At 46.8% G+C, this 21,116-nt stretch overlaps 1 protein-coding gene across 2 annotated transcripts in view; it reads left to right on the top strand.

The window, feature by feature from the left end:
• Positions 1-4,515: 4,515 nt before the first annotated feature.
• The window catches only part of phrf1 (PHD and ring finger domains 1), a 78,923-nt gene continuing 62,322 nt past the window's right edge, over positions 4,516-21,116 (top strand). For both annotated transcript variants that reach the window (XM_052029137.1, XM_052029136.1), the window contains exons 1-2: positions 4,516-4,638; positions 20,381-20,498. In XM_052029137.1, coding sequence (XP_051885097.1) covers positions 20,405-20,498 — 94 coding nt within the window. In that variant the 5' untranslated portion in view covers positions 4,516-4,638; positions 20,381-20,404. The remainder of the gene's footprint in view (positions 4,639-20,380; positions 20,499-21,116) is intronic.

Genomic DNA, 21,116 nt, shown 5'->3' with positions numbered 1-21,116 from the left:
GGTACAGGTATGGCATTCCCAAAATACTCATTATTTGAAGTCAGGAACATCAGAAGTTTGTAGGACGAGGAGGCCATTCCACTCTCCAATATGATGATTGATTTGTCTTGGCTCCTGAACGAGGGGAACCTTGGAGTAAGAGTGTGGCAGGAAGGTAACATGCTGGCTGAACATTTCTGGTGTTGTGCGCAGGTATCCTCACACCTCCCCTTCACGCAGAGCCAACAGGTAGCTGGAGCTGGGCAATGGGTGGAAATCGGAGTCAACCAACACTGCCTCACCGCAGTGTGCAACGGCCCTTGCATCTCCCAGGTGAACTTTGTCCCAGGGTTGGGGAATGAGGAACTAGACGGCACAGGTTTATGGTGAGAAGGGAGAGATTTAAAAGGGACCTGAGAAGCAAGTTTTTCACACAGAGGGTGGTGAGCGTATGGAACAAACTGCCAGAGGAAGCGGGTGAGGCAGGTACATTGACAACATTTAATTGAAGTAGACAGGTACATGGATGGGAACGTTTAGAGGGACACAGGCTAAATACAGCAACTGGGATGAGCTTAGATGGACATCCCGGTTGGCATTGGTAAGTTGGGCCGAACAGCCTGTTTCTGTGCTGTATGACTCTGTGACTATAAGATTGGGGTGTAACAGTGGTTGCTGAGAGAAAGGTTCACCCCCACCTCCCTCTGCCTGCCCACCATCCCAGCCACTCCCAACGGTTAGCTGTAGTAACACAGACAGGGAGACGGGGACATGTGCTGTTCATCTGCTGACAGGCCAGCAATGAGCAACAAAAAACAGGCAAACAAATGAACTGCACTCAGTGATCAATATACTCCATCTGTTTGTAAACCCCTTTACAATGATTTACTGTGTCCTTATAGTCACCATATCACCTCACTGCCTCTGGAGTGACTGTGACAGGAGCTTCCCACTCCCTCCTCTCCCTGTGTGACACAACATTGTGTCTCTCCAGCTGATCCACTTCAATTGAAAGATGGCGTTTAATCCTGCCAAGTGTGAAGTGGTGCACTTTGGGAGCATTGCTGTACGGAGGGATCTTCCGGTCCAAGCCCACAGCTCCCCGAAAGTGGCCACACAAACAGAGAGGGTGGTAAAGGAGGTGTGTGGCATGCTTGCCTTCATCACTAGGACCACAAGAGTCAGGAAGCCATGAAGCAGTTGCATAAAACTTCAATGAGGTTGCACGGAGTATTGTTTGTAATTCTGGTCGCCCCATTACAGGAAGCGTGTGGAGGCTTTGGAGAGGGTGCAGAGGAGGTTTTCTGGGATGTTGCCTGGATTAGAGGGTATGAGCTATAAGGAAAGGTTGGACAGACCTGGGTTGTTTTCTCTGGAGTGTCGCAGGCTGAGGGGAGATCTGATAGAGGTTTATAAAATTATGAGAAGCATAGATAGGGTAGACAGAATTGTTTTCCCAGAGTAGAAATGTCAAATACTAGAGGGCACAGCTCTGAGGTGAGGGGGGAAGTTTACATAGAACATAGTACATTACAGCACAATACAGGCCCTTCAGCCCGCAATGTTGTGCCGACATTTTATCCTGCTTTAAGATCTATCTAACCCTTCCCTCCCACATAGCCCTCCATTTCTCATTCATGTGTCTATCTAAGAGTCTCTTAAATGTCCCTGATGTATCTGCCCCCACAACCTCCGCCAGCAGTGCGTTCCACACACCCACCACTCTCTGTGTAAAAAAACTTACCTCTGACATCCCCCTTATACCTTCCTCCAATCATCTTAAAATTATGTCCCCTCGTGTTAGCCATTGTTACCCTGGGAAAAAGTCTCTGACTGTCCACTCGATCTATGCCTCTTATCATCTTGTACACCTCCATCAAGTCACCTCTCATCCTCCTCCTCTCCAAAGAGGAAAGCCCTAGCTCACTCAACCTATCCTCATAAGACAGGCTCTCCAATCCAGACAACATCCTGGTAAATGTCCTCTGCACCCTCTCTAAAGGTTCCACATCCTTCCTATAATGAGGCGACCAGAACTGAGATGTACGGGGATTTTTTTGTACACAGAGTGTGAGGGGTGCCTGGAACAGGCTGCCAGGGGTGGTGGTGGAAGCAGATACGATAGTGGTGTTTAAGAGGTTTTTAGATAGACACATGAATAGGCAGGGAATGGAGGGGTATGGATCATGTGCAGGCAAAAGGGATTAGTTTAATTTGACATCATGCTTGGCCCAGACATTGTGGGTCGAAAGGCCTGTTCTTGTGCTGTACTGTTCTGTGCTCTATCTCCCCATTCTATCTCCTAGTTCCTGACTCCCATCTCCATGTTCACAACTCGGCTGTGCTCTATCCCTATTCAAGACCCCCACTCCCTTTTCCAACTCCCACTCTGCTATCTTCTTAATCCTGATATACAATTTCCCATTGCTCTCCCATTTCCCTGTTACTTGCTGTATCTACACACTTGCCTTTTGCAAATCATGTACTGGGACACCCAGAGGGTAATGAATCCCCGGATTTTTCTACCCCAGAGAACTGTGGTGGCTGGATTACTAGAAGTATATATGGGTCTTAGATTAAGATTTTAAAGGTCGAGGAAGTGAGAGTGATGGGAAACTGGCACAGAAGAGGACTTGAGGCCAGTGTAGATCAGCCATGATCATATTTGTTTTGGTTCATTATTGTCACTTGTACCGAGGTCCAGTGAAAAACTTGTCTTACAAACCGATTGTACAGGTCAATTCATTACACAGTGCAGTTACATTGGGTTAGTACAGAGTGCATTGATGTAGTACAGGTAAAAACAATAACAGTACAGAGTAAAGTGTCACAGCTACAGAGAAAGTGCTGTGTAATAAGGTGCAAGGTCACAACAAGGTAGATCGTGAGGTCATAGTCCATCTCATTGTATAAGGGAGCCGTTCAATAGTCTTATCACAGTGGTCCTGTATCTCCTACCCGATGGAAGGGGAGAGAAGAGAGAATGTCCAGGGTGGGTGTGGTCTTTGATTATGTTGGCTGCTTGACCAAGACAACGAGAGGTAAAGACAGAGTCCAAGGAGGGGAGGCTGGTGTCCATAATGCTCTGGGCTGTGTCCACAACTCTCTGCAGTTTCTTGCGGTCCCGGGCAGAGCAGTTGCCATACCAAGCCATGATACATCCAGATAGGATGCTTTCTATGGTGTATCGGTAAGAGTTGGTGAGAGTCAAAGGGGACGAACCAAATTTCTTTAGCCTCCTGAGGAAGTAGAGGCGCTGATGAGCTTTCTTGGCGGTGGTATCTACGTGATTTGACCAGGACAGGTTGTTGGTGATGTTCACTCCCAGGAACCTGAAGATCTCAACCCTCTCAACCTCAGCACCATTGATGTAGACAGGTGCGTGTACACCGCCCCCTTTCCTAAAGTCAATGACCAGGTCTTTTGTTGACATTGAGGGAAAGGCTGTTGTCATGACACCATTCCACTAAGCTCTCTATCTCCTTCCTGTACTCCGACTCATCGCTGTTTGAGATACGGCCTACAACGGTTGTATCATCTGCAAACTTGTGGATGGAGTTAGAGCAGAATCTGGCCACACAGTCATGAGTGTATAGGGAGTAGAGTAGAGGGCTGAGGACGCAGCCTTGTGGGGCACCAGTGTTGAGAATAATCGTGCCGGAGGTATTGCTGCCTATCCTCACTGATTGCGGCCTGTTAGAAAGTCAAGGATCCAGTCACAGAGGGAGGTGTTGAGTCCCAGGTCTCGGAGTTTGGTGACAAGCTTGCTTGGGATTATTGTGTTGAATGGTGGGGGCAGTCTTGAGGAACTAAGTGGCCTCCTCCTATGTTGTCTTTCGTTTGCATCTCAGAGCTCTGCATTCTCGCCAGTTAGATGGTTTTGCATCTTTATTTTTAGAGCTCCCACGGTCTCCATTTAAAGGGGTCCTGCTCCATGTCCTGGGCAATGTTTGCCTCTCAAGGCTAAAACTGAGAGACTGTGGATACGGCTCTTCCCACAGCCCAAAGGTGAATGCACTTCAAGCGTTGGATTGCTTGTCCAACAGCGTGGGCCGTCCTGAAGGGGCGAGGAGCTGGTGAAACCCCATCCCAGTCCAGTTCAGGTCAACTGTAAGTAGTCCAGCGCTCGGCGTTGCTCGGCGTTGCTCGGCTCTCTCCGGCGGGCCCGCTCGGCGTTGCTCGGCCGACCTCGGCTCTCTCCGGCGGGCCCGCTCGGCGTTGCTCGGCCGGCCTCGGCTCTCTCCGGCGGGCCCGCTCGGCGTTGCTCGGCCGACCTCGGCTCTCTCCGGCGGGCCCGCTCGGCGTTGCTCGGCTCTCTCCGGCGGGCCCGCTCGGCGTTGCTCGGCCGACCTCGGCTCTCTCCGGCGGGCCCGCTCGGCGTTGCTCGGCCGGCCTCGGCTCTCTCCGGCGGGCCCGCTCGGCGTTGCTCGGCCGGCCTCGGCTCTCTCCGGCGGCGCTCGGCGTTGCTCGGCCGGCCTCGGCTCTCTCCGGCGGCGCTCGGCGTTGCTCGGCCGGCCTCGGCTCTCTCCGGCGGCGCTCGGCTCTCTCCGGTCGCCCTGTTCGGTGTTGCGTTCGCTGAGGGTCGTGAGGCGTCTGACAGGCGGACCAAGCGGCCCGGGAGCTTCTAGACCCGGGACGCTGGACCGGGAGCGGCGAGATGTGAGTGGGAGCGGGCGAGGCGGCCGCCCGGGGAGTGGGGGAGCGAGCGGGGGCCGGGCCACTGCGCTGCTGGGGTCAGGGCGCAGCCTGCGGCCTACGCCGCCCGGCTGACAGAGCGGACGCGCTCGCAGCAGCGCCTGTGGCTCCGTCGGCCAGCCCGGGGTGGTGGGGGCGCCGAGGGAAGGAGAACCCATGCGGACCTTCGGGCTCCTGGTACGGCCTCGGCTCCAGTCCAGGGCCAGGCCCCAGGAACGGCCTCGGGTACGGGCCCAGGCCCGGCCCCAGGTCCGCAGCCCTGGAACATGCCCCTGCCTCTGCCATGGGGGCCTCTCACACTCACACACACTCACACTCAGTCTCTCTCTCTCACACACACACACTCTCACACTCTCTCACTCACACTCACTCTCTCTCACACTCTCACACTCACTCTCACACACACACTCACTCTCTCTCCCACACACACACACACTCACTCTCTCACACTCACTCTCTCTCACACACACACACTCTCACACTCTCTCACTCACACTCACTCTCTCTCACACTCACACACACTCACACACACACTCACTCACTCTCTCACACACTCACACTCTCACTCACACTCACTCTCTCACACACACACACACTCACACTCTCTCACACTCACACACTCACTCTCTCTCTCTCTCTCTCTCACACACTCACACTCACTCACACACAGTGGGCTCATTCCTGCATGCAGGCAGCTTATTCGTGCGAACTGTCTACAGACTTCCACCTTGGATCTCCGTGAAATCCAACCCTGTACTGCACCAATAATCTTCATGTGTCCTGTATTTTCCGAAAGGAAATGGTAATGATTAGGCAGATGTGAAGCAGTGGGTTGAGAGGAGGAACAGCATAGGCTGGCCGAATGGCCTGTTTCACTCATGTATATTCTCTGTAACAAAATGTACAATCCTTCAGAATCAGATTTATCATCACTGGCAGATGATGTGAAATTTGTTGTTCTACTGTAAGTTCAAAATCTTGCAGCTCAAAAGGAATCTGTGCTGTCTCTTTGTGAAACTGATCTACAGCTCTTAAAATAATGCTGCACATATTATTCAATTACCCCTTTGAAAATTGCTGGTAGCATAAGACAAACGAAGCAGATGAAATACAGAAGTAGGCCATCCAGCCCCCTGAGCCTGCTATTCCATTCAACAAGATCATGGCTGATCTATTACCTCAGAGACCCAGAAATCTCTGTCTGTCTTGAATACAGTCACCGACTGAGCCTCTACAGCTGACGGTCATAGAGAATTCCAAAGATCTGATGAAAGTTCTTATTTCAGTCCTTAATGGCCTTCCCTTTATTCTCAAATGGTGCCCCATAGTTCTAGCCTCCTCAACTAGGGGAACATCTTCTCCACATCCAGCCTGTTGAACCTGCTAAGAAGTTTGAATGTTTCAATGTGGTCACCTCTCATTCTTCTAACCTCTGGACAGTAGAGGCCCAGCCTACTCAATCTCTCCTCATTTGACAGACCTGCCATCCCAGGAACCATTCTGGGATGTTGCACTCCCTCCATAGCAAGTATAAGCTTGCTTCCTTTTTATGATTGACTTGTTTTTCAGGTAATAAAACCAAAATTGTGCACAGTATTTTAGATGTGGTCTCATTGAGGCCTTATGTAAATGAAGTAAGACACCTTTATTCTTGTACTCAAATCCTTTTGCAATAACAGCCAATACACTACTTGCCTTCCCAATTGCCTGCTACATTAACATGTTAGTTGTCAGTGACTTGTGTACTAGGACTCCCAGTCTCTCACCATTTTAAAAATACTGTGTTTGTGTTTTCCTTCAACATTTACCTCACATTTTCCACACACTGTTCCATCTGCCGTGTTGTTGCCCACTTACACAGCTTGACTATATCCCCTAGAAACACATCTGTCTCCTCATCACCATTTACATTCCCACTTAGTTTTGTATCATCAGCAAGCTTGGAAATGTTATATTTGATTCCCTAGCCAATGTAGATTATGAATTGTTTTGGACAAGGATGTGCTGGGTTGCATTGTTAATTGGCTACTGTAAGTTATCTCCAATGGTTGGTGGGAGAATTGGGTTGCTAATGGGTATGTGTGAGAAAATTGATTACAGAAAAATATGAGGAATGGAATTGCTGTGAGAGCCAGCATGAACTCAATGGGTTGAATGGCCTCCTCTCGTGTCATAAGGAAATATCAAGCATCAATATCTGCAGTACCCCATAGTCACAGTTTGCCATTCTGAGAAGGATCCACGATCTTAATCTCTTCTGTCTGTTAAAGAGTGATACAGCATGGAAACAGGCCCTTTAGCCCAACTCATCCATGCTGACTGTGTTGCCCAGCAGCTAGTCCCGTCTGCCTGCATAGGCCCGTAGCCCTCCACATATGCACAATATTATTCCCCTATCCGTGTACTTATCTAGATAGCTTATAAATGTTGCTAATTTGCCCACCTCAAACACGCACCACCCTCTGTGTGAAGAAGCTGCCCCTGATGTCCCTTTTAAATCTCTCATCTTTGATGTTAAACCTATGCCCTCTTGTTTCTAGCTCCCCCTCCCTGGTAAAGTCAATGTTCTTTCACCCTGTCTGTGCCCCTCATGATCTGGTATACCTCTCTCAGGTTCCCCCTCAATCTCCGACGTTACAGGGAATAAAGTCCTAGTCTACACAAGCTAAATTGTGCACATTATTATTCCACCCACAATAATTAAATCAATGATAAGTTTATTTGTTTTTGTGGTATTGGTTGAGGGATCAATTCATGAGAAGGTCACTGGCAAAACTCCTAATTAAAATAGCGTGCAGGGTCTCTGTATAACATTTCATCTGAAAGATGGCTCCTCTGGCACTGCAGCACTCATTCAGTTCTGAAGCTTATGTCAGCTTTCAGGTTCTGCAGTGAGGAAGGCACAGAACTCAATGCAAAAGCAATAGCAGTTAAATGCAAACAAGTTTAATGTATGAAAACAAGAGATTAATACAGGAATGAGAGGACAAAATGTATGGGGCAGGAGATAATGGGTTGTTCTTAATACTTTGTACATTTATTCATATCAGAGGGCCTATAGAAACCGAAAGAGATGGGAATAAGAATTCAGTGAGATAAACGTAGTCAATATTGAGGAATTTTGAAAGTAGATGTTACCTGTCCCAGCTGAAATTTGGTTATGAAAGGAGATTGGTGAGGTTTGGATTGTTGCCTTTGGAAAAACAGATTGAGTGGAGATTTAATTGCAGTATATAAAATTGGGAGGCTTTGCTAGCCTGGGTAGGCAGACCTATTGCCCTTACTAGAGAGGTCAGTAACAGGAGTGCTTAAGGAAATTTATGGAATGACGATGGGGATTGAGGAAAAGACAGTCGTGGTGAACTGGAATATGCTGCTTGAAAGGATGGTGGAGGCAAAGCCCTCATCACCTTTAAAGAGTAGATTCATACAGCACAGACTCAGGCCCTTCAGCCCGTCATGTCCATGCTGGCATTATTGACCATCTACATTAATCCCATTTCCCCACATAAGGACCGTATCATTCTGCACCTTGCCTAGTTAAGTGTCTGTCTAAATTCCTCTTAAACATACTGATTGTATCTGATTCCACCACCTCCCCTGGCAGCCCATTCCAGATATCACCCACCCTCTGTCTGGAACAAAACATCCCTCAGATCCTCTTTAAAATTCCTTTCACCTTAAATCCAGGCCCTCTTTTTGATATCCGCACCATAGGAAAAAGATTTTGACTATCTAATCTCATAATTTATATCCTTCTATCAGGTGACCCCTTGGCTTCCTTCACTCCAGGGAAAATAAGACGGGAAGTTGGGTGGAGCACTGGCAGATGGAATTTAATCCTGACATGCAAGGTGATGCAGTTTGGGAAGTCAAATAAGGAAAGGACATATACAGCCCACCCAGTCTCTCTCCGTGACTAAAGTCCTCCAATCCAGGGAACATCTCGATGAATCTCCTCTGCACTCTCTCAGTGCAACCACATCCTTCCTATAGTGTGATGACCACAACTGCACACAAGTGTACACCAAGAGCACACAAGTGTTTTGTAAAGTTGCAACATAATGTCCCAGCTCTTATATTCTAGTCACGTCAAGTTTATTGTCATGCGCACAAGTTCGGTGACGTGCAATATAATGAAAAACTTGCAGCAACATCACAGGCACGTAGGTACAGGCAACACACACAACATAAAATATACCATACAGCAGAAAAAACTGTGCAAAAGCAAGAGACTGCAAAAAAAGACATAATCAGACATTCCTATGAAAGCAAGCATGCCACATGCCACCTTCACCACTGTCAATCTGTGTTGCCACTCTCAGGGGAACTATGAACTTGGACTCCTAGGTCGCTCTGTTCCCTTCCATTTGCTGTATATGTCCTTTCCTTATTTGACTTCCCAAAATGCATCACCTTGCACTTGTCAGGATTAAATTCCATCCGCCAATGCTCTGCCCAACTTTCCATCTGCTCTATATCCTGCTGTAGGCTTGGACAACCTTCCTCACTATCCACAACAGCACCAACTTTTGCATCTGCAAACTCACTACTTGGATGAGCACTGGCAGTGCCATAGCCTTGAAGGCCTTGGTTGTTGATGGCGAGTGCGATTTCTGTGGCTTTGTGTGTAAAATTTCTGTGATTCTGTAAACCTCAGGTATGTGGATTGGAAAGGTTTCGAGGGAAATAGGCCAAAGCTGGGCAAATGGAACTAGCTCAGGGAGGCACCATGGTTGGCATGGACGAGTTGGGCTGAAGCGCCTGTTTCTGTGATGTACAACTCCTATGACTCTATGACAAATGTTTCACTCACCAGTGGAACTGCAAACCCTGGAGTAGGTCTGTAATCTTCAGTGCCTTGTGATGACTGGTACAGATGTTAGTCCTGATGCAGGGTTTCAACCCGAAAATTCGATGTCCTTACCCCCACAGGTGCTGCTCAACCCGGTGAGTTCCCCCCAGCAGATTGTGTGTTGCTCCTGATTCCAGCATCTGCAGTTTCTTGTGTCTCTGTTCTTCCATTCATTCCTCTAGGTTGTCTCCACCATTGATAAGCATGTTCTCTAAATTATTTCATCCTGATTTTAAACCATATCAGACGCTGCCTCCAGACACAAGGATAGAATCTCAAACTGGATATTGCAGGAATATTCCCATTCAGGAAGCCAGGCCGAGGACCCACTGGCTCAGCTTCCATTAGACTGATCACTGGAGATCTTATAATTGCACAATTACATAAGAACATAGAACAGTATGGCACAGAACAGGCCCTTCGGCCCACAATGTTGGGCTGACGTAGCTACTCCCTCCTACCTACAGAATGCCCATATCCCTCTATTTTCCTCTCATTCACGTGCCCATCCAAGCCCTTCTTAAAAGCCCCCAATGAGTTTGCCTCCACCACCCTATCAGGCAACTTATTCCAGGCATCCACCACTCTCTCAGTAAAAAACGTACCCCTCGCGTCTGTTCTGAACCTACCCCCTCTCACCTTAAATGCATGCCCTCTGGTATTGAATCGCTCAATAATGGGAAAAAGATATTGTCCTCCCTATCTATGCCCCTCATAATTTTATACACTTCCAACAGATCACCCCTCAGCCTCCGACACTCCAGAGAAAAGAGCCCAAGTTTGTCCAGCCACTCCTGATAGCACATGCCCTCTAATCCAGGCAGCATCCTAGTAAACCTCCTCTGCACCCTCTCTGAAGCCTCGACATCCTTCCTATAGTGAGGTGACCAGAATTGCACGCAATACTCTAAATATGGCCTAACCAGAGTTCTATAGAGATGTATCATAACATCTTGACTCCTGTACTCAATACCCCAATTAATAAATGCAATCATTCCATAAGCCTTCTTAACCACCCTGTCTACCTGTGTAGCCACTTTCAATGAGTCATGGACTTGCACCCTAAGGTCTCTCTGCTCTTCAACACTGTTAAGGGTCTTGCCCTTAAGAGTGTACTGCCTCTTGACATTAGTCCTACCAATTCTGTGAATGTGAGGCATGCAGTCTAGTCCTTAAATATCCTAAGCATTCCCCGTATCTTAAATATCCCTCCCAGTCTAATAATTCTCTTTCCTCCCTCTCTGTACCTTTCAGTATTCCTCTCAGTCTAGTGACATTTGCCCGTCATTCCCGGTACCCTAGAGCATCTGGCTAATCCCACTCTCCTGAGATTTTGTGCCTTTATGTAAGAAGGGCTGGAAGGACAAGTCAGGGAACTACAGGCCAGTGAGCCTAACATCAATGGTGGGAAAGTTACTGGAGGGGATTCTGAGAGACAGGATCTACCTGCATTTGGAAAGGCAAGGGTTGAATTGGTATAGTCAGCATGGCCTTGTGCATGGGAAATTGTGTCTCACTAATCTGATTGGGTTCTTTGAAGAGATGATGAAGACAGTTGTTGGGTGGTAGAGGTTGTCCACATCGACTTTATTGTAGACGAGAGATTGTATACAATGGCATTGTCTACATGGCGTTTGACAGAGTCCTGCATGAGTGGCTGGTCCGGAAAGTTAGATCACATGGGATCCAGGGTGAGCTGGCCAACTGGATACAAACTTGGCTTAGTGGAAGGAGGCAGAGGGAGGTAGTGGAGGGTTGTTATTCAGATCGGAGGCCTGTGACCAGTGGTGTGCAGCAGGGATTGGTGCTGGGTCATCTGCTGTTCCTCATCTATATTAACAGTTTGAATGAGTATATATTTGACATGATTAATAAGTTTGCGGATAATACCAAAACTGGTGGTGCAGTGGGCAGTGAAGAGGGTTGTCTAAGGTTACAACAGGACCTAGATCAACTGGGAAAGTGGTCCAAGGAATAACAGATGGAATTTAACGCGGATGAGTGCATTGTTGCATTTTGAAGTTAAACCAGTGCAGACTTGCACAGTAAACGGTAGGGCTGGAGAGCAGAGACCTAGGGGTACAAGTAGTTCCCTGAAACTGACAACACAGGTAGACAGGGTGGTGAAGAAGGCATTTGGCATGGTCGGGGCATTGAGTACAAGTGTTGGAGCATCGTGCTACAACTGTACGTGATGTTGTTGAGCCCACACTTGGACTATTGTGTGAAGTTCTGGTCACTTAGCTATTGGAAAGATGTTAACCTGGAAAGAGTGCAGAAAATTTTCATCAGGATGTTACCACACTGGAGTTATGAGAGATTGGATAGGCTGGGACTGTTCACCCTGGAGGGTAGGAGGTTGAGGGGTGACCTTATAGAGGGATATAAAATCATGAGGGGCATCGATTAGGTTAATGGTCACAGTCTTTTTCCCAGGGTAGGGGAGTGTAAAACTAGAAGGCATAGGCTTACAGTGAGAGGGGAAAAATTTAAAGGAGTCCAGAGGGGCAACTGTTTCACACAAGGGATGGGGGGGGGGGGTGGTATGTGGGACAAGCTGCCAGAGGAAGTGGTAGAGTTGAGTACAATTACATTTAAAAGATGTTTGGATGGGTACATGGATGGGAAAGGTTTAGAGGGATATGAGCCAATTACAGTCAAATGGGACTGGTTGATAACTTGGTTGGCATGGACGAGTTGGGCCGAAGGGCCTGTTTCTGTGCAGTACGACTCTACTCTCCCTCCCTGTGATACCCCACTCAATCTAATCCTGTACTCCCCACTCCCTTTGATATCCCACCCCATTTAATCCCATGTTCCCTTCACTTCCTGCATCCACTCTAATTCCATTCTGTCCTTGCTTCAGCCTTCATATTCTCCTCAGTCTGATCCTGTGCTCGCAGGAAGTTAGGAACTGGTTGATCAAAGTGACCAAGGACTACTTGTTTCTTCTTCAACCATTGTTGATAGGGTGGTAATGCAGTCAGTGAGTAATCACAGGCAGCGATCTCCTTCAGTGAGGTGAGGATGTCCTGTGGTGGAGTTGTGACACTGGTGGAGGGGGAGGAGGAGGAGGAGATGCCCTGGCTCCGTGTGCCTGTGAAAGTGCCCAGACCCAGTGTAGGCGCTCCAGTTAAGCCCTGTTTCTCTGCTCTTTCACATCCAACCTACAAATATGTTCAATCGTCCAGTTCCACCACCCTTTCAAGGCTGCATTCTAGGCCATAATTCTTTATGTAAAAGTCTTTTCTCCTGTGGTCAATCATCTTGAACCTGTGTCCTCTTGTTACTGAACCTGCTGCTCAAAAACACTTCCTTTTTTACTCTATCAACATCCATCATGATTTTGAACACCTCTAATAAGTTTCCTCTTAACCTCAGCAGATGATACCAAGATAGGTGGAGGAGTAGGGAGTATTGAAGAAACAGGAAGGTTGCAGAGAGACTTAGATAGTTTAGGAGAATGGGCAAAGAAATGGCAGATGAGATTCAATGTTAAGAAATGTGCCGTTGTACACTTTGGAAACAGAAATAAACGGGCAGATTATTATCTAGATGGGGAGAAAATTCAAAGTACAGAAGTACAAAGGGACATGGGGGTACTCGTGCAGGATACCCTAAAGGTTAACCACCAGGTCGGATCGGCGGTAAGGAAAGCGAATGCTATGTTGGTGTATAAAAGTAAGGAAGTGTTGATGAGGCTCTATGGGGCACTGGTGAGGCCTGATTTGGAATACTGTGTGCAGTTTTGGGCCCCATATCTTAGGAAGGATGTACTGATGTTGGAGAGAGTTCAGAGGAGATTTACGAGGATGATTCCCGGAATGAAAGGGCTTACATACGATGAGCGTTTGTCGGCTCTTGGACTGTGCTCATTGGAGTACAGAACAGAAGAATGAGAGGGGACCTCATAGAAACATTAGAATTCTAAGATTGTGCCCTCTGGTCCTGGACTCACCCACCAAGGGAAACAGCTCGGCCTTGGTGGGTAGTCCAGGACCAGAGGGCACAATCTTAGAATTAGAGGGTACAGGTTTAAAACAGAGATGAGGAGAAATTTCTTTAGCCAGAGGGTAGTGAATTTATGGAATTCTTTGCCACGTACAGTGGTGGAGGCCCGATAATTGGAGGCATTTGAGGAGATAGATAGGTATCTAATTAGTCGAGGTATCAAGGGATATGGGGATAAGGCCGGAAATTGGGCCTAGATAGGAATAGTATTAGTTTAGCTCATGGAGCAGACTCGATGGGCCAAATGGCCTACTTTTGCTCCTTTGTCTTGTGATCTTGTGAGGAAAACAACCTTGGCTGGTCCTTTCTCTCCATAGAACTGAAGTGGCTCATCCCTGGGACCATTCTTGTAAACTGCCTCTACATCCTCAGTAAAGCGCACTGCCTATATTTGGGCTTAGTTCTGCAGCTGAGATCTAAATAGTGTAAATAAAGCTATAATAACATGTAGTATGCTATGCCTAATTTCTGTAAAGTCAAGGATCACTTATTAAAACAGCCTTTCTAACTTTTCTTGCAACCCTCAAAGACTTGTGTCCATGAACCCTGTTTCCTTTCTGCACCTCTAAAATTGAGCCATTTCGTTTTTGTTGCAACTCCTTTTTCTTCCTATCAAGATTAATCACGTCACACTTTGCTGCAATTCATCACCTTTCACACAACAGTCTGTCTACGGTTCCTTAACCTTGTTACTATTCACCTCATTGTTACAGCATTTCTGAGTTTTATACATCTACAAACTCATGCTATGCAGGTACAATCTAAACGCTAGATATATTTTATAAAGAGAACTAGTCCTGATATGAACTTTTCAAGAATATCCTTGTAAATTTCTCTCCTATCAGCCATTCACCACTGTTCTCTATCCCTTGGCCAGCCCTGTATCAATAAGACTACTGTTCCTTCAATCCTATGGGCTTTAGTTTTGCTAACGTCTGTTATGTGGTACTTTTAGCTGCCATTGGCCAAGCCACCTGCTGCTCCTGAGAATGTCACACGTATCACACTGGCTCAAACTACATAATCCATGTTCTTTTTAAAAATTACCTTGCCTAATTCACATACTCATCAGTACATGTTCCTGAAATACTTGTGACAGTGTTGTGAAAGTACAGTGTCTGCATGTTTTGTTTATATGTATTGAGAAAGATTTGTTTATAAGTAGAAAGAGTGCTTGTAATCAAATTTTGTAAAATCCTATTTGATTTCCTGGAATTGACTTTGATTCATGAAACCACAGAGCACTGAAGACAGGGTGGGTTTATTCAGCCATGGTGTCATGCTTTCAAAGATGTATCTAATCCAGCACCTTTTCAAATAACTAGCAATTTTCCCTTTAAAACTATTACCAATTTTGATCCACTCTCAATGTTTTCTTCATTTATGGAATCTGGATGTCACTGGCAAGGCCAGATATTATTGCCCATCTCTGATTTCCCTTGAGAAGATGGTGGAAAACTGCCATCTTCAACACTGCAACCCTTCTGGTGAAGACACAATACCGTTGGGGAGGGAGTTCCAGGATTTAGACCCAGTGACAATGGCAATGCGTTTCTGAGTGAGGATGGTGTACCTGGAGGGGAACGTGCAGGTCAAGGTGTTCCCATGCACTTGGTGCTATTGTCCTGCCTGGTGGTAGAGGTCACAGCTTTGCGTGGTGCTGTCAGAGTGCCATAGATGAGAAGCTGATGATGGCTGGCGGTAAGGGGATGAAAGTTTAGGGGGGATGTAGAGGAATTGTTTTGTTCTGGATGACAAGGAGCTTCATGAGAGCGTAGTTGGAGCTACAGTCATTAAGTGGAGAGTATTCCATCGTACACCCAACTTGTACCCTGAAGATGGTGAAAGGGCTTTGAGGGGTCAGGAAAGGAATCACTAACTGCACCCACTCTCACCTGCTCCTGGAGTTGCACAGCACAGAACCAGGCCCTTCGGCCCACCACGACCATGCTGACCTTTTTGCCCATCTACACTAATCCCATTTGCCCGCGTTGTCGGTATCCTTCTATACTTTGCCTATTTAAGTGCCAGTCTAAATATCTCTTAAAGGTAGTGACTGTATTTGATTTCACCACCTCCTTTGGCAGCGAGTTCCAGATATCACCCACTTTCTGAATTAAAAAAAAATCTTTCCCCTCAAATCTATTAAAGCTTCTTCCTCTCACCCTAAACCTACGGTCTCTTGTATTTGATGCCCTACCATGGAGAAAAAGATTCTGACTATCCATCATATCTATGCCTCTTACTATTTTGTACACCCCTCTAGCACATCACCCCTCAGCCTCCTTCATTCCAGGAAAAAATAAGCCCAGCCAATCCAATCTCTCCCTATAGCTAAAGTCTTCCTGGTAAATCTCCTCTGCACTCTTTTAGTGCAACAACATCCTTACAGTGTGGTGACCAGAACTGCACACAGTGCTCACTGTGGTCTAATCAATGTTTTGCAAAGTTGCAGCATAACATCCCAATTCTTATTTTCTGTGCTCTGACCTATGGCATACCATGTGCCTTCTTCACCATCCTATTTTCAGGGAACTGGACTTGAACCCCAAGGTCCCTCTGTTCATCAACATTCCTTCGTGCCCTACCATTTACTGTATTTGTCCTACTCCTATTTGACTTCTGAAAATGTATCACCTAGCACGCTGGGATTAATTTCCATCTGCCGACACTCCACCCAACTTTCCATCTGATCTATATCCTGATGTAGGCTTAAATAACTTCCCTCAATATCCACAACTCCTCCAACTTGTGTGTCATCCACAAACTCACTAATCATATAGAACATAACAGCACATGACAGGCCCTTTGGCCCACAGTGTTGTACCGAAACAATATTAGTAATAAAATGCCCAACTAAACTAATCCCTTCTGCTTACACCATATCCATATCCTACCATTTCCCTCGCATCCATGTGCCTATCTAAGAGCTTCTTGAATGCCCCTATCATATTTGCCTCTACCACCACCCCAGGCAGCGCATTCCAGGCACCCACCACTCTGTGTAAAAAAAACACTTGCCCTGCACGTCTCCTTTGAACTTTCCCCCCTCACCTTAAATGCATGCCATCCGGTATTAGACATTTCAACCCTGGAGAGAAGATACCGGTTGTCCACTCTGTCTATGCCTCTCATAATCTTATAAGCCTCTATCAGATCTCCCTTCAGTCTCTGCCGCTCCAGAAAGAACAACCCAAGTTTGTCCAACCTATCTTCCTTCTTACTGGAACATCCCTGTCCTGTCCTGTCCCACTCTGTGCAGTTGGTCTTTAAACACCCTCCACATGTCAGATGCCCAAAAACAGCTGTTCCCAATTAACTCTCCCTAGTTCCTGCCTAATGCTCCCATAATTTGCCCTGCTCCAATTTAATACTCTCCCGCAAGGTCCATACTTATCCTTATCTATAGCGATCTTAACATAAGGAGTTGTGGTCACTGTTCCCTAACTGTTCTCCCACTGAAAGGTTGGTCACCTGGCCAGGCTCGTTACCCAACAGCAGGTCCAGTATGGCCCATCCTCTCGTTAGACTATTGATGTATTGATTAATTGATTCATTTCCTGGATACACCTAACAAATTATGCCCAGTCTAAACCTCGTACATTAAGGAGGTCCCAGTTTATATTGGGGAAGTTGGAAGTCCCCCATGACAACAACCCCATTAGTTTTACACCTTTCCCTAATCTGCCTACATATCTATTCCTCAACGTCCCGGTGGCTATCGGGGGGGGGGGGGGGGGGGGGGGGTCTGTAGTATAATCCCATCAGAGTGATTGCACCTTTCTTAATTTTAAGTTCTACCTATATAGACTCAGTGGACGAGCCCTCTATGTCCCCTCTGAGTGCAGCTGTGATATTGTCCCTGAATCCCTGATTAGCAGTACAACTCCATCCCCCTCCCCGCCCCCCCCCCCCCAATCTTTTCTAAAACATTGAAACCCTGGTGCATTAAGCACCCATTCCTGTCCCTCTCTCAGCCAAGTCTCTGTTATGGCCACAACATCACAGTTCCATGTACTGATCCATGCTCGAAGTTCATCACCCTTACCCATAATACTCCTATTGGTATTGGTTTATTATTGTCACTTGTACCGAGGTACTGTGAAAAACCTGTCTTGCACACCGATCGTACAGGTCAATTCATTACACAGTGCAGTTACATTGAGTTAGTACAGAGTGCCTTGAGGTAGTACAGGTAAAAATAATAACAGTACAGAGTAAAGTGTCACAGCTACAGAGAAAGTGCAGTGCAGGTAGACAATAAGGTGCAAGGTCACAGCAATGTAGATCGTGAGGTCAAGAGTCCATCTCATCATATAAGGGAACTGTTCAATAGTCTTATCACAGTGGATAGAAGCTGTCCTTAAGCCTGGTGGTACGTGCCCTCATGCTCCTGTATCTTCTACCTGATGGAAGTGAAGAGAAAATGACCTGGATGGGTGGGGTTTTTGATTATGCTGGCTGCTTCGCTAAGGCAGCGAGAGGTAAAGAGTCCAAGGAGGGGAGGCTGGTTTCCGTGACGAGCTGGGCTGTGACCACAACCCTCTGCCATTTCTTGCGGTTCTGGACAGAGCAGTTGCCGTACCAAGCCGTGATGCATCCAGATAGGATGCTTTCTATGGTGCATCGGTAAAAGTTTGGTGAGTGTCAAAGGGGACATACCAAATTTCTTTAGTCTCCTGAGGAAGTAGAGACACTGGTTAGCTTTCTTGGCTGTGGCATCTACGTGATTTGACCAGGACAGGCTGTTGGTGATGTTCACTCCCCGGAATTTGAAGCTCTCAACCCTCTCGATCTCAGCACCGTTGATGTAGACAGGTGCATGTACACTGCCCCCTTTCCTGAAGTCAATGACCAGCTCTTTTATTGACATTGAGGGAAAGGTTGTTGTCATGACACCATTCCACTAAGCTCTCTATCTCCTTCCTGTACCTCGACTCATCATTCTTTGAGATAGGCCTACAATGGTGGTATCATCTGCAAACCTGTAGATGGAGTTAGAGCAGAATCTGGCCACACAGTCATAAGTGTATAGGGAGTAGAGTAGAGGGCTGAGGACGCAGCCTTGTGGGGAACCAGTGTTGAGAATAATCATGCCAGAGGTATTGCTGCCTCTCCTCACTGATTGCGGTCTGTTGGTCAGTAAGTTAAGCATCCAGTTACAGAGGGAGGTGTTAAGTCCCAGGTCTTGGAGTTTGGTGATGAGTTTGCTTGGAATTATTCTATTGAATGCAGAGCTGTAGTCAATAAACAATAGTCTAATGTAGGTGTCTTTACTGTCCAGATGCTCCAGAGCTGTGTAGGATTCAAATACACACTTCAAACTGTCTGTCCCATCGTGTCTATTACTTTGCTCCTGCCTGTGTTTACTGGCCCTGACATCTACCTCCCTCTCAATCCCTCCACTTTCTGACCCGGTGCTCTGGTTCCCATCCCCCTGCCAAACTAGTTTAAACCCTCCCGAGTAGCACTAGTGAACCTCCCGGCTAGGATATTGGTTCCCCTCCAGTTAAGGTGCAACCCGTCCTCCTTGTACAGGTCACCCTTGCCCCAGAAGAGGTTCTAATGACCCAAGAACCTAAAACCCTGCCCTCTGCACCAGTACCTCAGCCACTCATTCATCTGCTCTATCATCCTGCCCTGACTAGCACATGGCACTGGGAGTAATTCAGAGATTACTATCTTGGAGGTCCTGCTCTTCAGCCTCTTTCCTAACTCCCTGTACTCACTCGCAGGACCTTTTCCCCTTTTCTACCTATGTCATTGGTGCCAACATGCACCAGTCTGGGTCCCACGTGTCCCAGTGCCAATCCTTGCAGTACATCACAGGTTCACAGGTTTCCAAACACAGAAAAATCCTTTCATCGTCAGTCTGTGTCCTTTCACCAAGTCAGTTTTGGAACCAACTTGCTTTGGGTCCCATGCGCTTAACCTTCTGGACCAGCCTGCGATGTGGGACCTTGTCAAAAGTCTTATTAATGTCCATATAGACAACGTCTACCACCCTGCCTTCTCAATATCCCCTTCAAAAACAATGTAATCAAATTAATGAGGCAGCATTTCCCCCACACGAAGTAAAAATCAATTGAGAATATGAAGAAGGTGCAGATGCTGGAAATCTGATGTAATGGAAAATGTTGGAAAAACTGAATTTCAGATAACGTCTGTAGAAGAAGAAATTCTTAATGTTTCATTTTGAAGATCCTTCAGAACTGGGACAGTGAGAAAATAATTGCAGAGAGGGTGGGAAGTGGGGGTGGTACAGAGGGAATATCTTTGATGGGGTGAGGCCAGGGTTGCTGACGTGATCCTACTGCTTAAAGAGTTGTCTGGCGGACAGCTTACTGAGGGGAGAGGGAGAGGGAGAAAGAACAAAGGGATGTAAAGGCTGTGAAATGTAGGTTAGAGATGTTGCTGACACCTGAAGCGAAAGGAGAATGCTGGACAAGCACAGCAGATCAGGCAGCATCTGTGGAAAGAGAAACGAGTTAATATAACAGATGCTGGTCTATTCCGATATAACAGAGAAAGCAAGTTATAGATTTGATATTGAGATCTGAAGGCTGCAGCATACCTGGGTGATAAATAAAAGAAATGTAGATGCTGTGAATGTAAACCAAAAACAGAAAACATGCGAACTGACCTGCTGAGTAGTTCTCATCTTGGGAAGAGATACCGAGTCAGCGTTTCAGGATGGAGACCCTTCGTCAGAACTGAAAAGCTTTTGGTTCTACCTCTCAGAGTTGTCCCACACTCCCCTACCCTCCCTGCAGCTTTACGAGCTTCCTTTGGTTGGTTCCTTTGCTGAGTTTTAGGTGCTAAAAATTCTGTTTCTTACAGATACTACATTTCTGAATGTAAACCATGGATGAAGATCAGGATGAGCCGATTAATAGAAATGCAACACTGGGAAAAGCACAAAGAAAACAGGAAGTCATTTCCATTTTCAGTGATGAAGGTAACGTCAGAGATACAGTTTGGAAATAGGCCATTTGGCCCCTCAAGTCCACGCTAACCAGTGGGCACCCATCTGTAATTAATCCCACCTCGAACACTTGGCCTGAAGCCATCTATGCCAAGGCAATTCAAGTGCTTGTCCAGACATTACTTAATGCTGTCAGTGACCCTGCTTCCACCGCTCTCTCAGGTAGTGCATTCCAGCTACTCGCCACTATGGGTGAAGAAGGTCCCTCTCAGATCCCCTCTAAATCCTTTACCCTAAATCTGTGTTCTCTTATTTATATACCTCTGATATGGGGAATAGTTTCCTGCAGTCTACCCTATCTATACCCCACATAATTTTATATACCTCAACTATTGCTTCATCACAGGCAACATCCTGGTAAGTCACCTCTGCACCCTCTCAGTGCTATCACATCCTTCCTATAGTGTGGGACCAGAACTGCATGCAGTATTCCAGCTGAGGTCTGACCAATGGTTTATAATGTTGGAGTATAACCTCCCTTTCTCTTGTATTCAGTGCTTTGATTATTAGAACCATAGAACACTACAGCACAGAAAACAGGCCATTCGGCCCTTCTAGTCTGTGCCGAAACTTTATTCTGCTAGTCCCATT

Source organism: Pristis pectinata, chromosome 14 (assembly GCF_009764475.1).
Source record: "Pristis pectinata isolate sPriPec2 chromosome 14, sPriPec2.1.pri, whole genome shotgun sequence".
NCBI classification, from domain to species: Eukaryota; Metazoa; Chordata; class Chondrichthyes; order Rhinopristiformes; family Pristidae; genus Pristis; species Pristis pectinata.
Note: the sequence above shows the minus strand (reverse complement) of the source record. Positions and strands in the feature narration are given on the sequence as shown.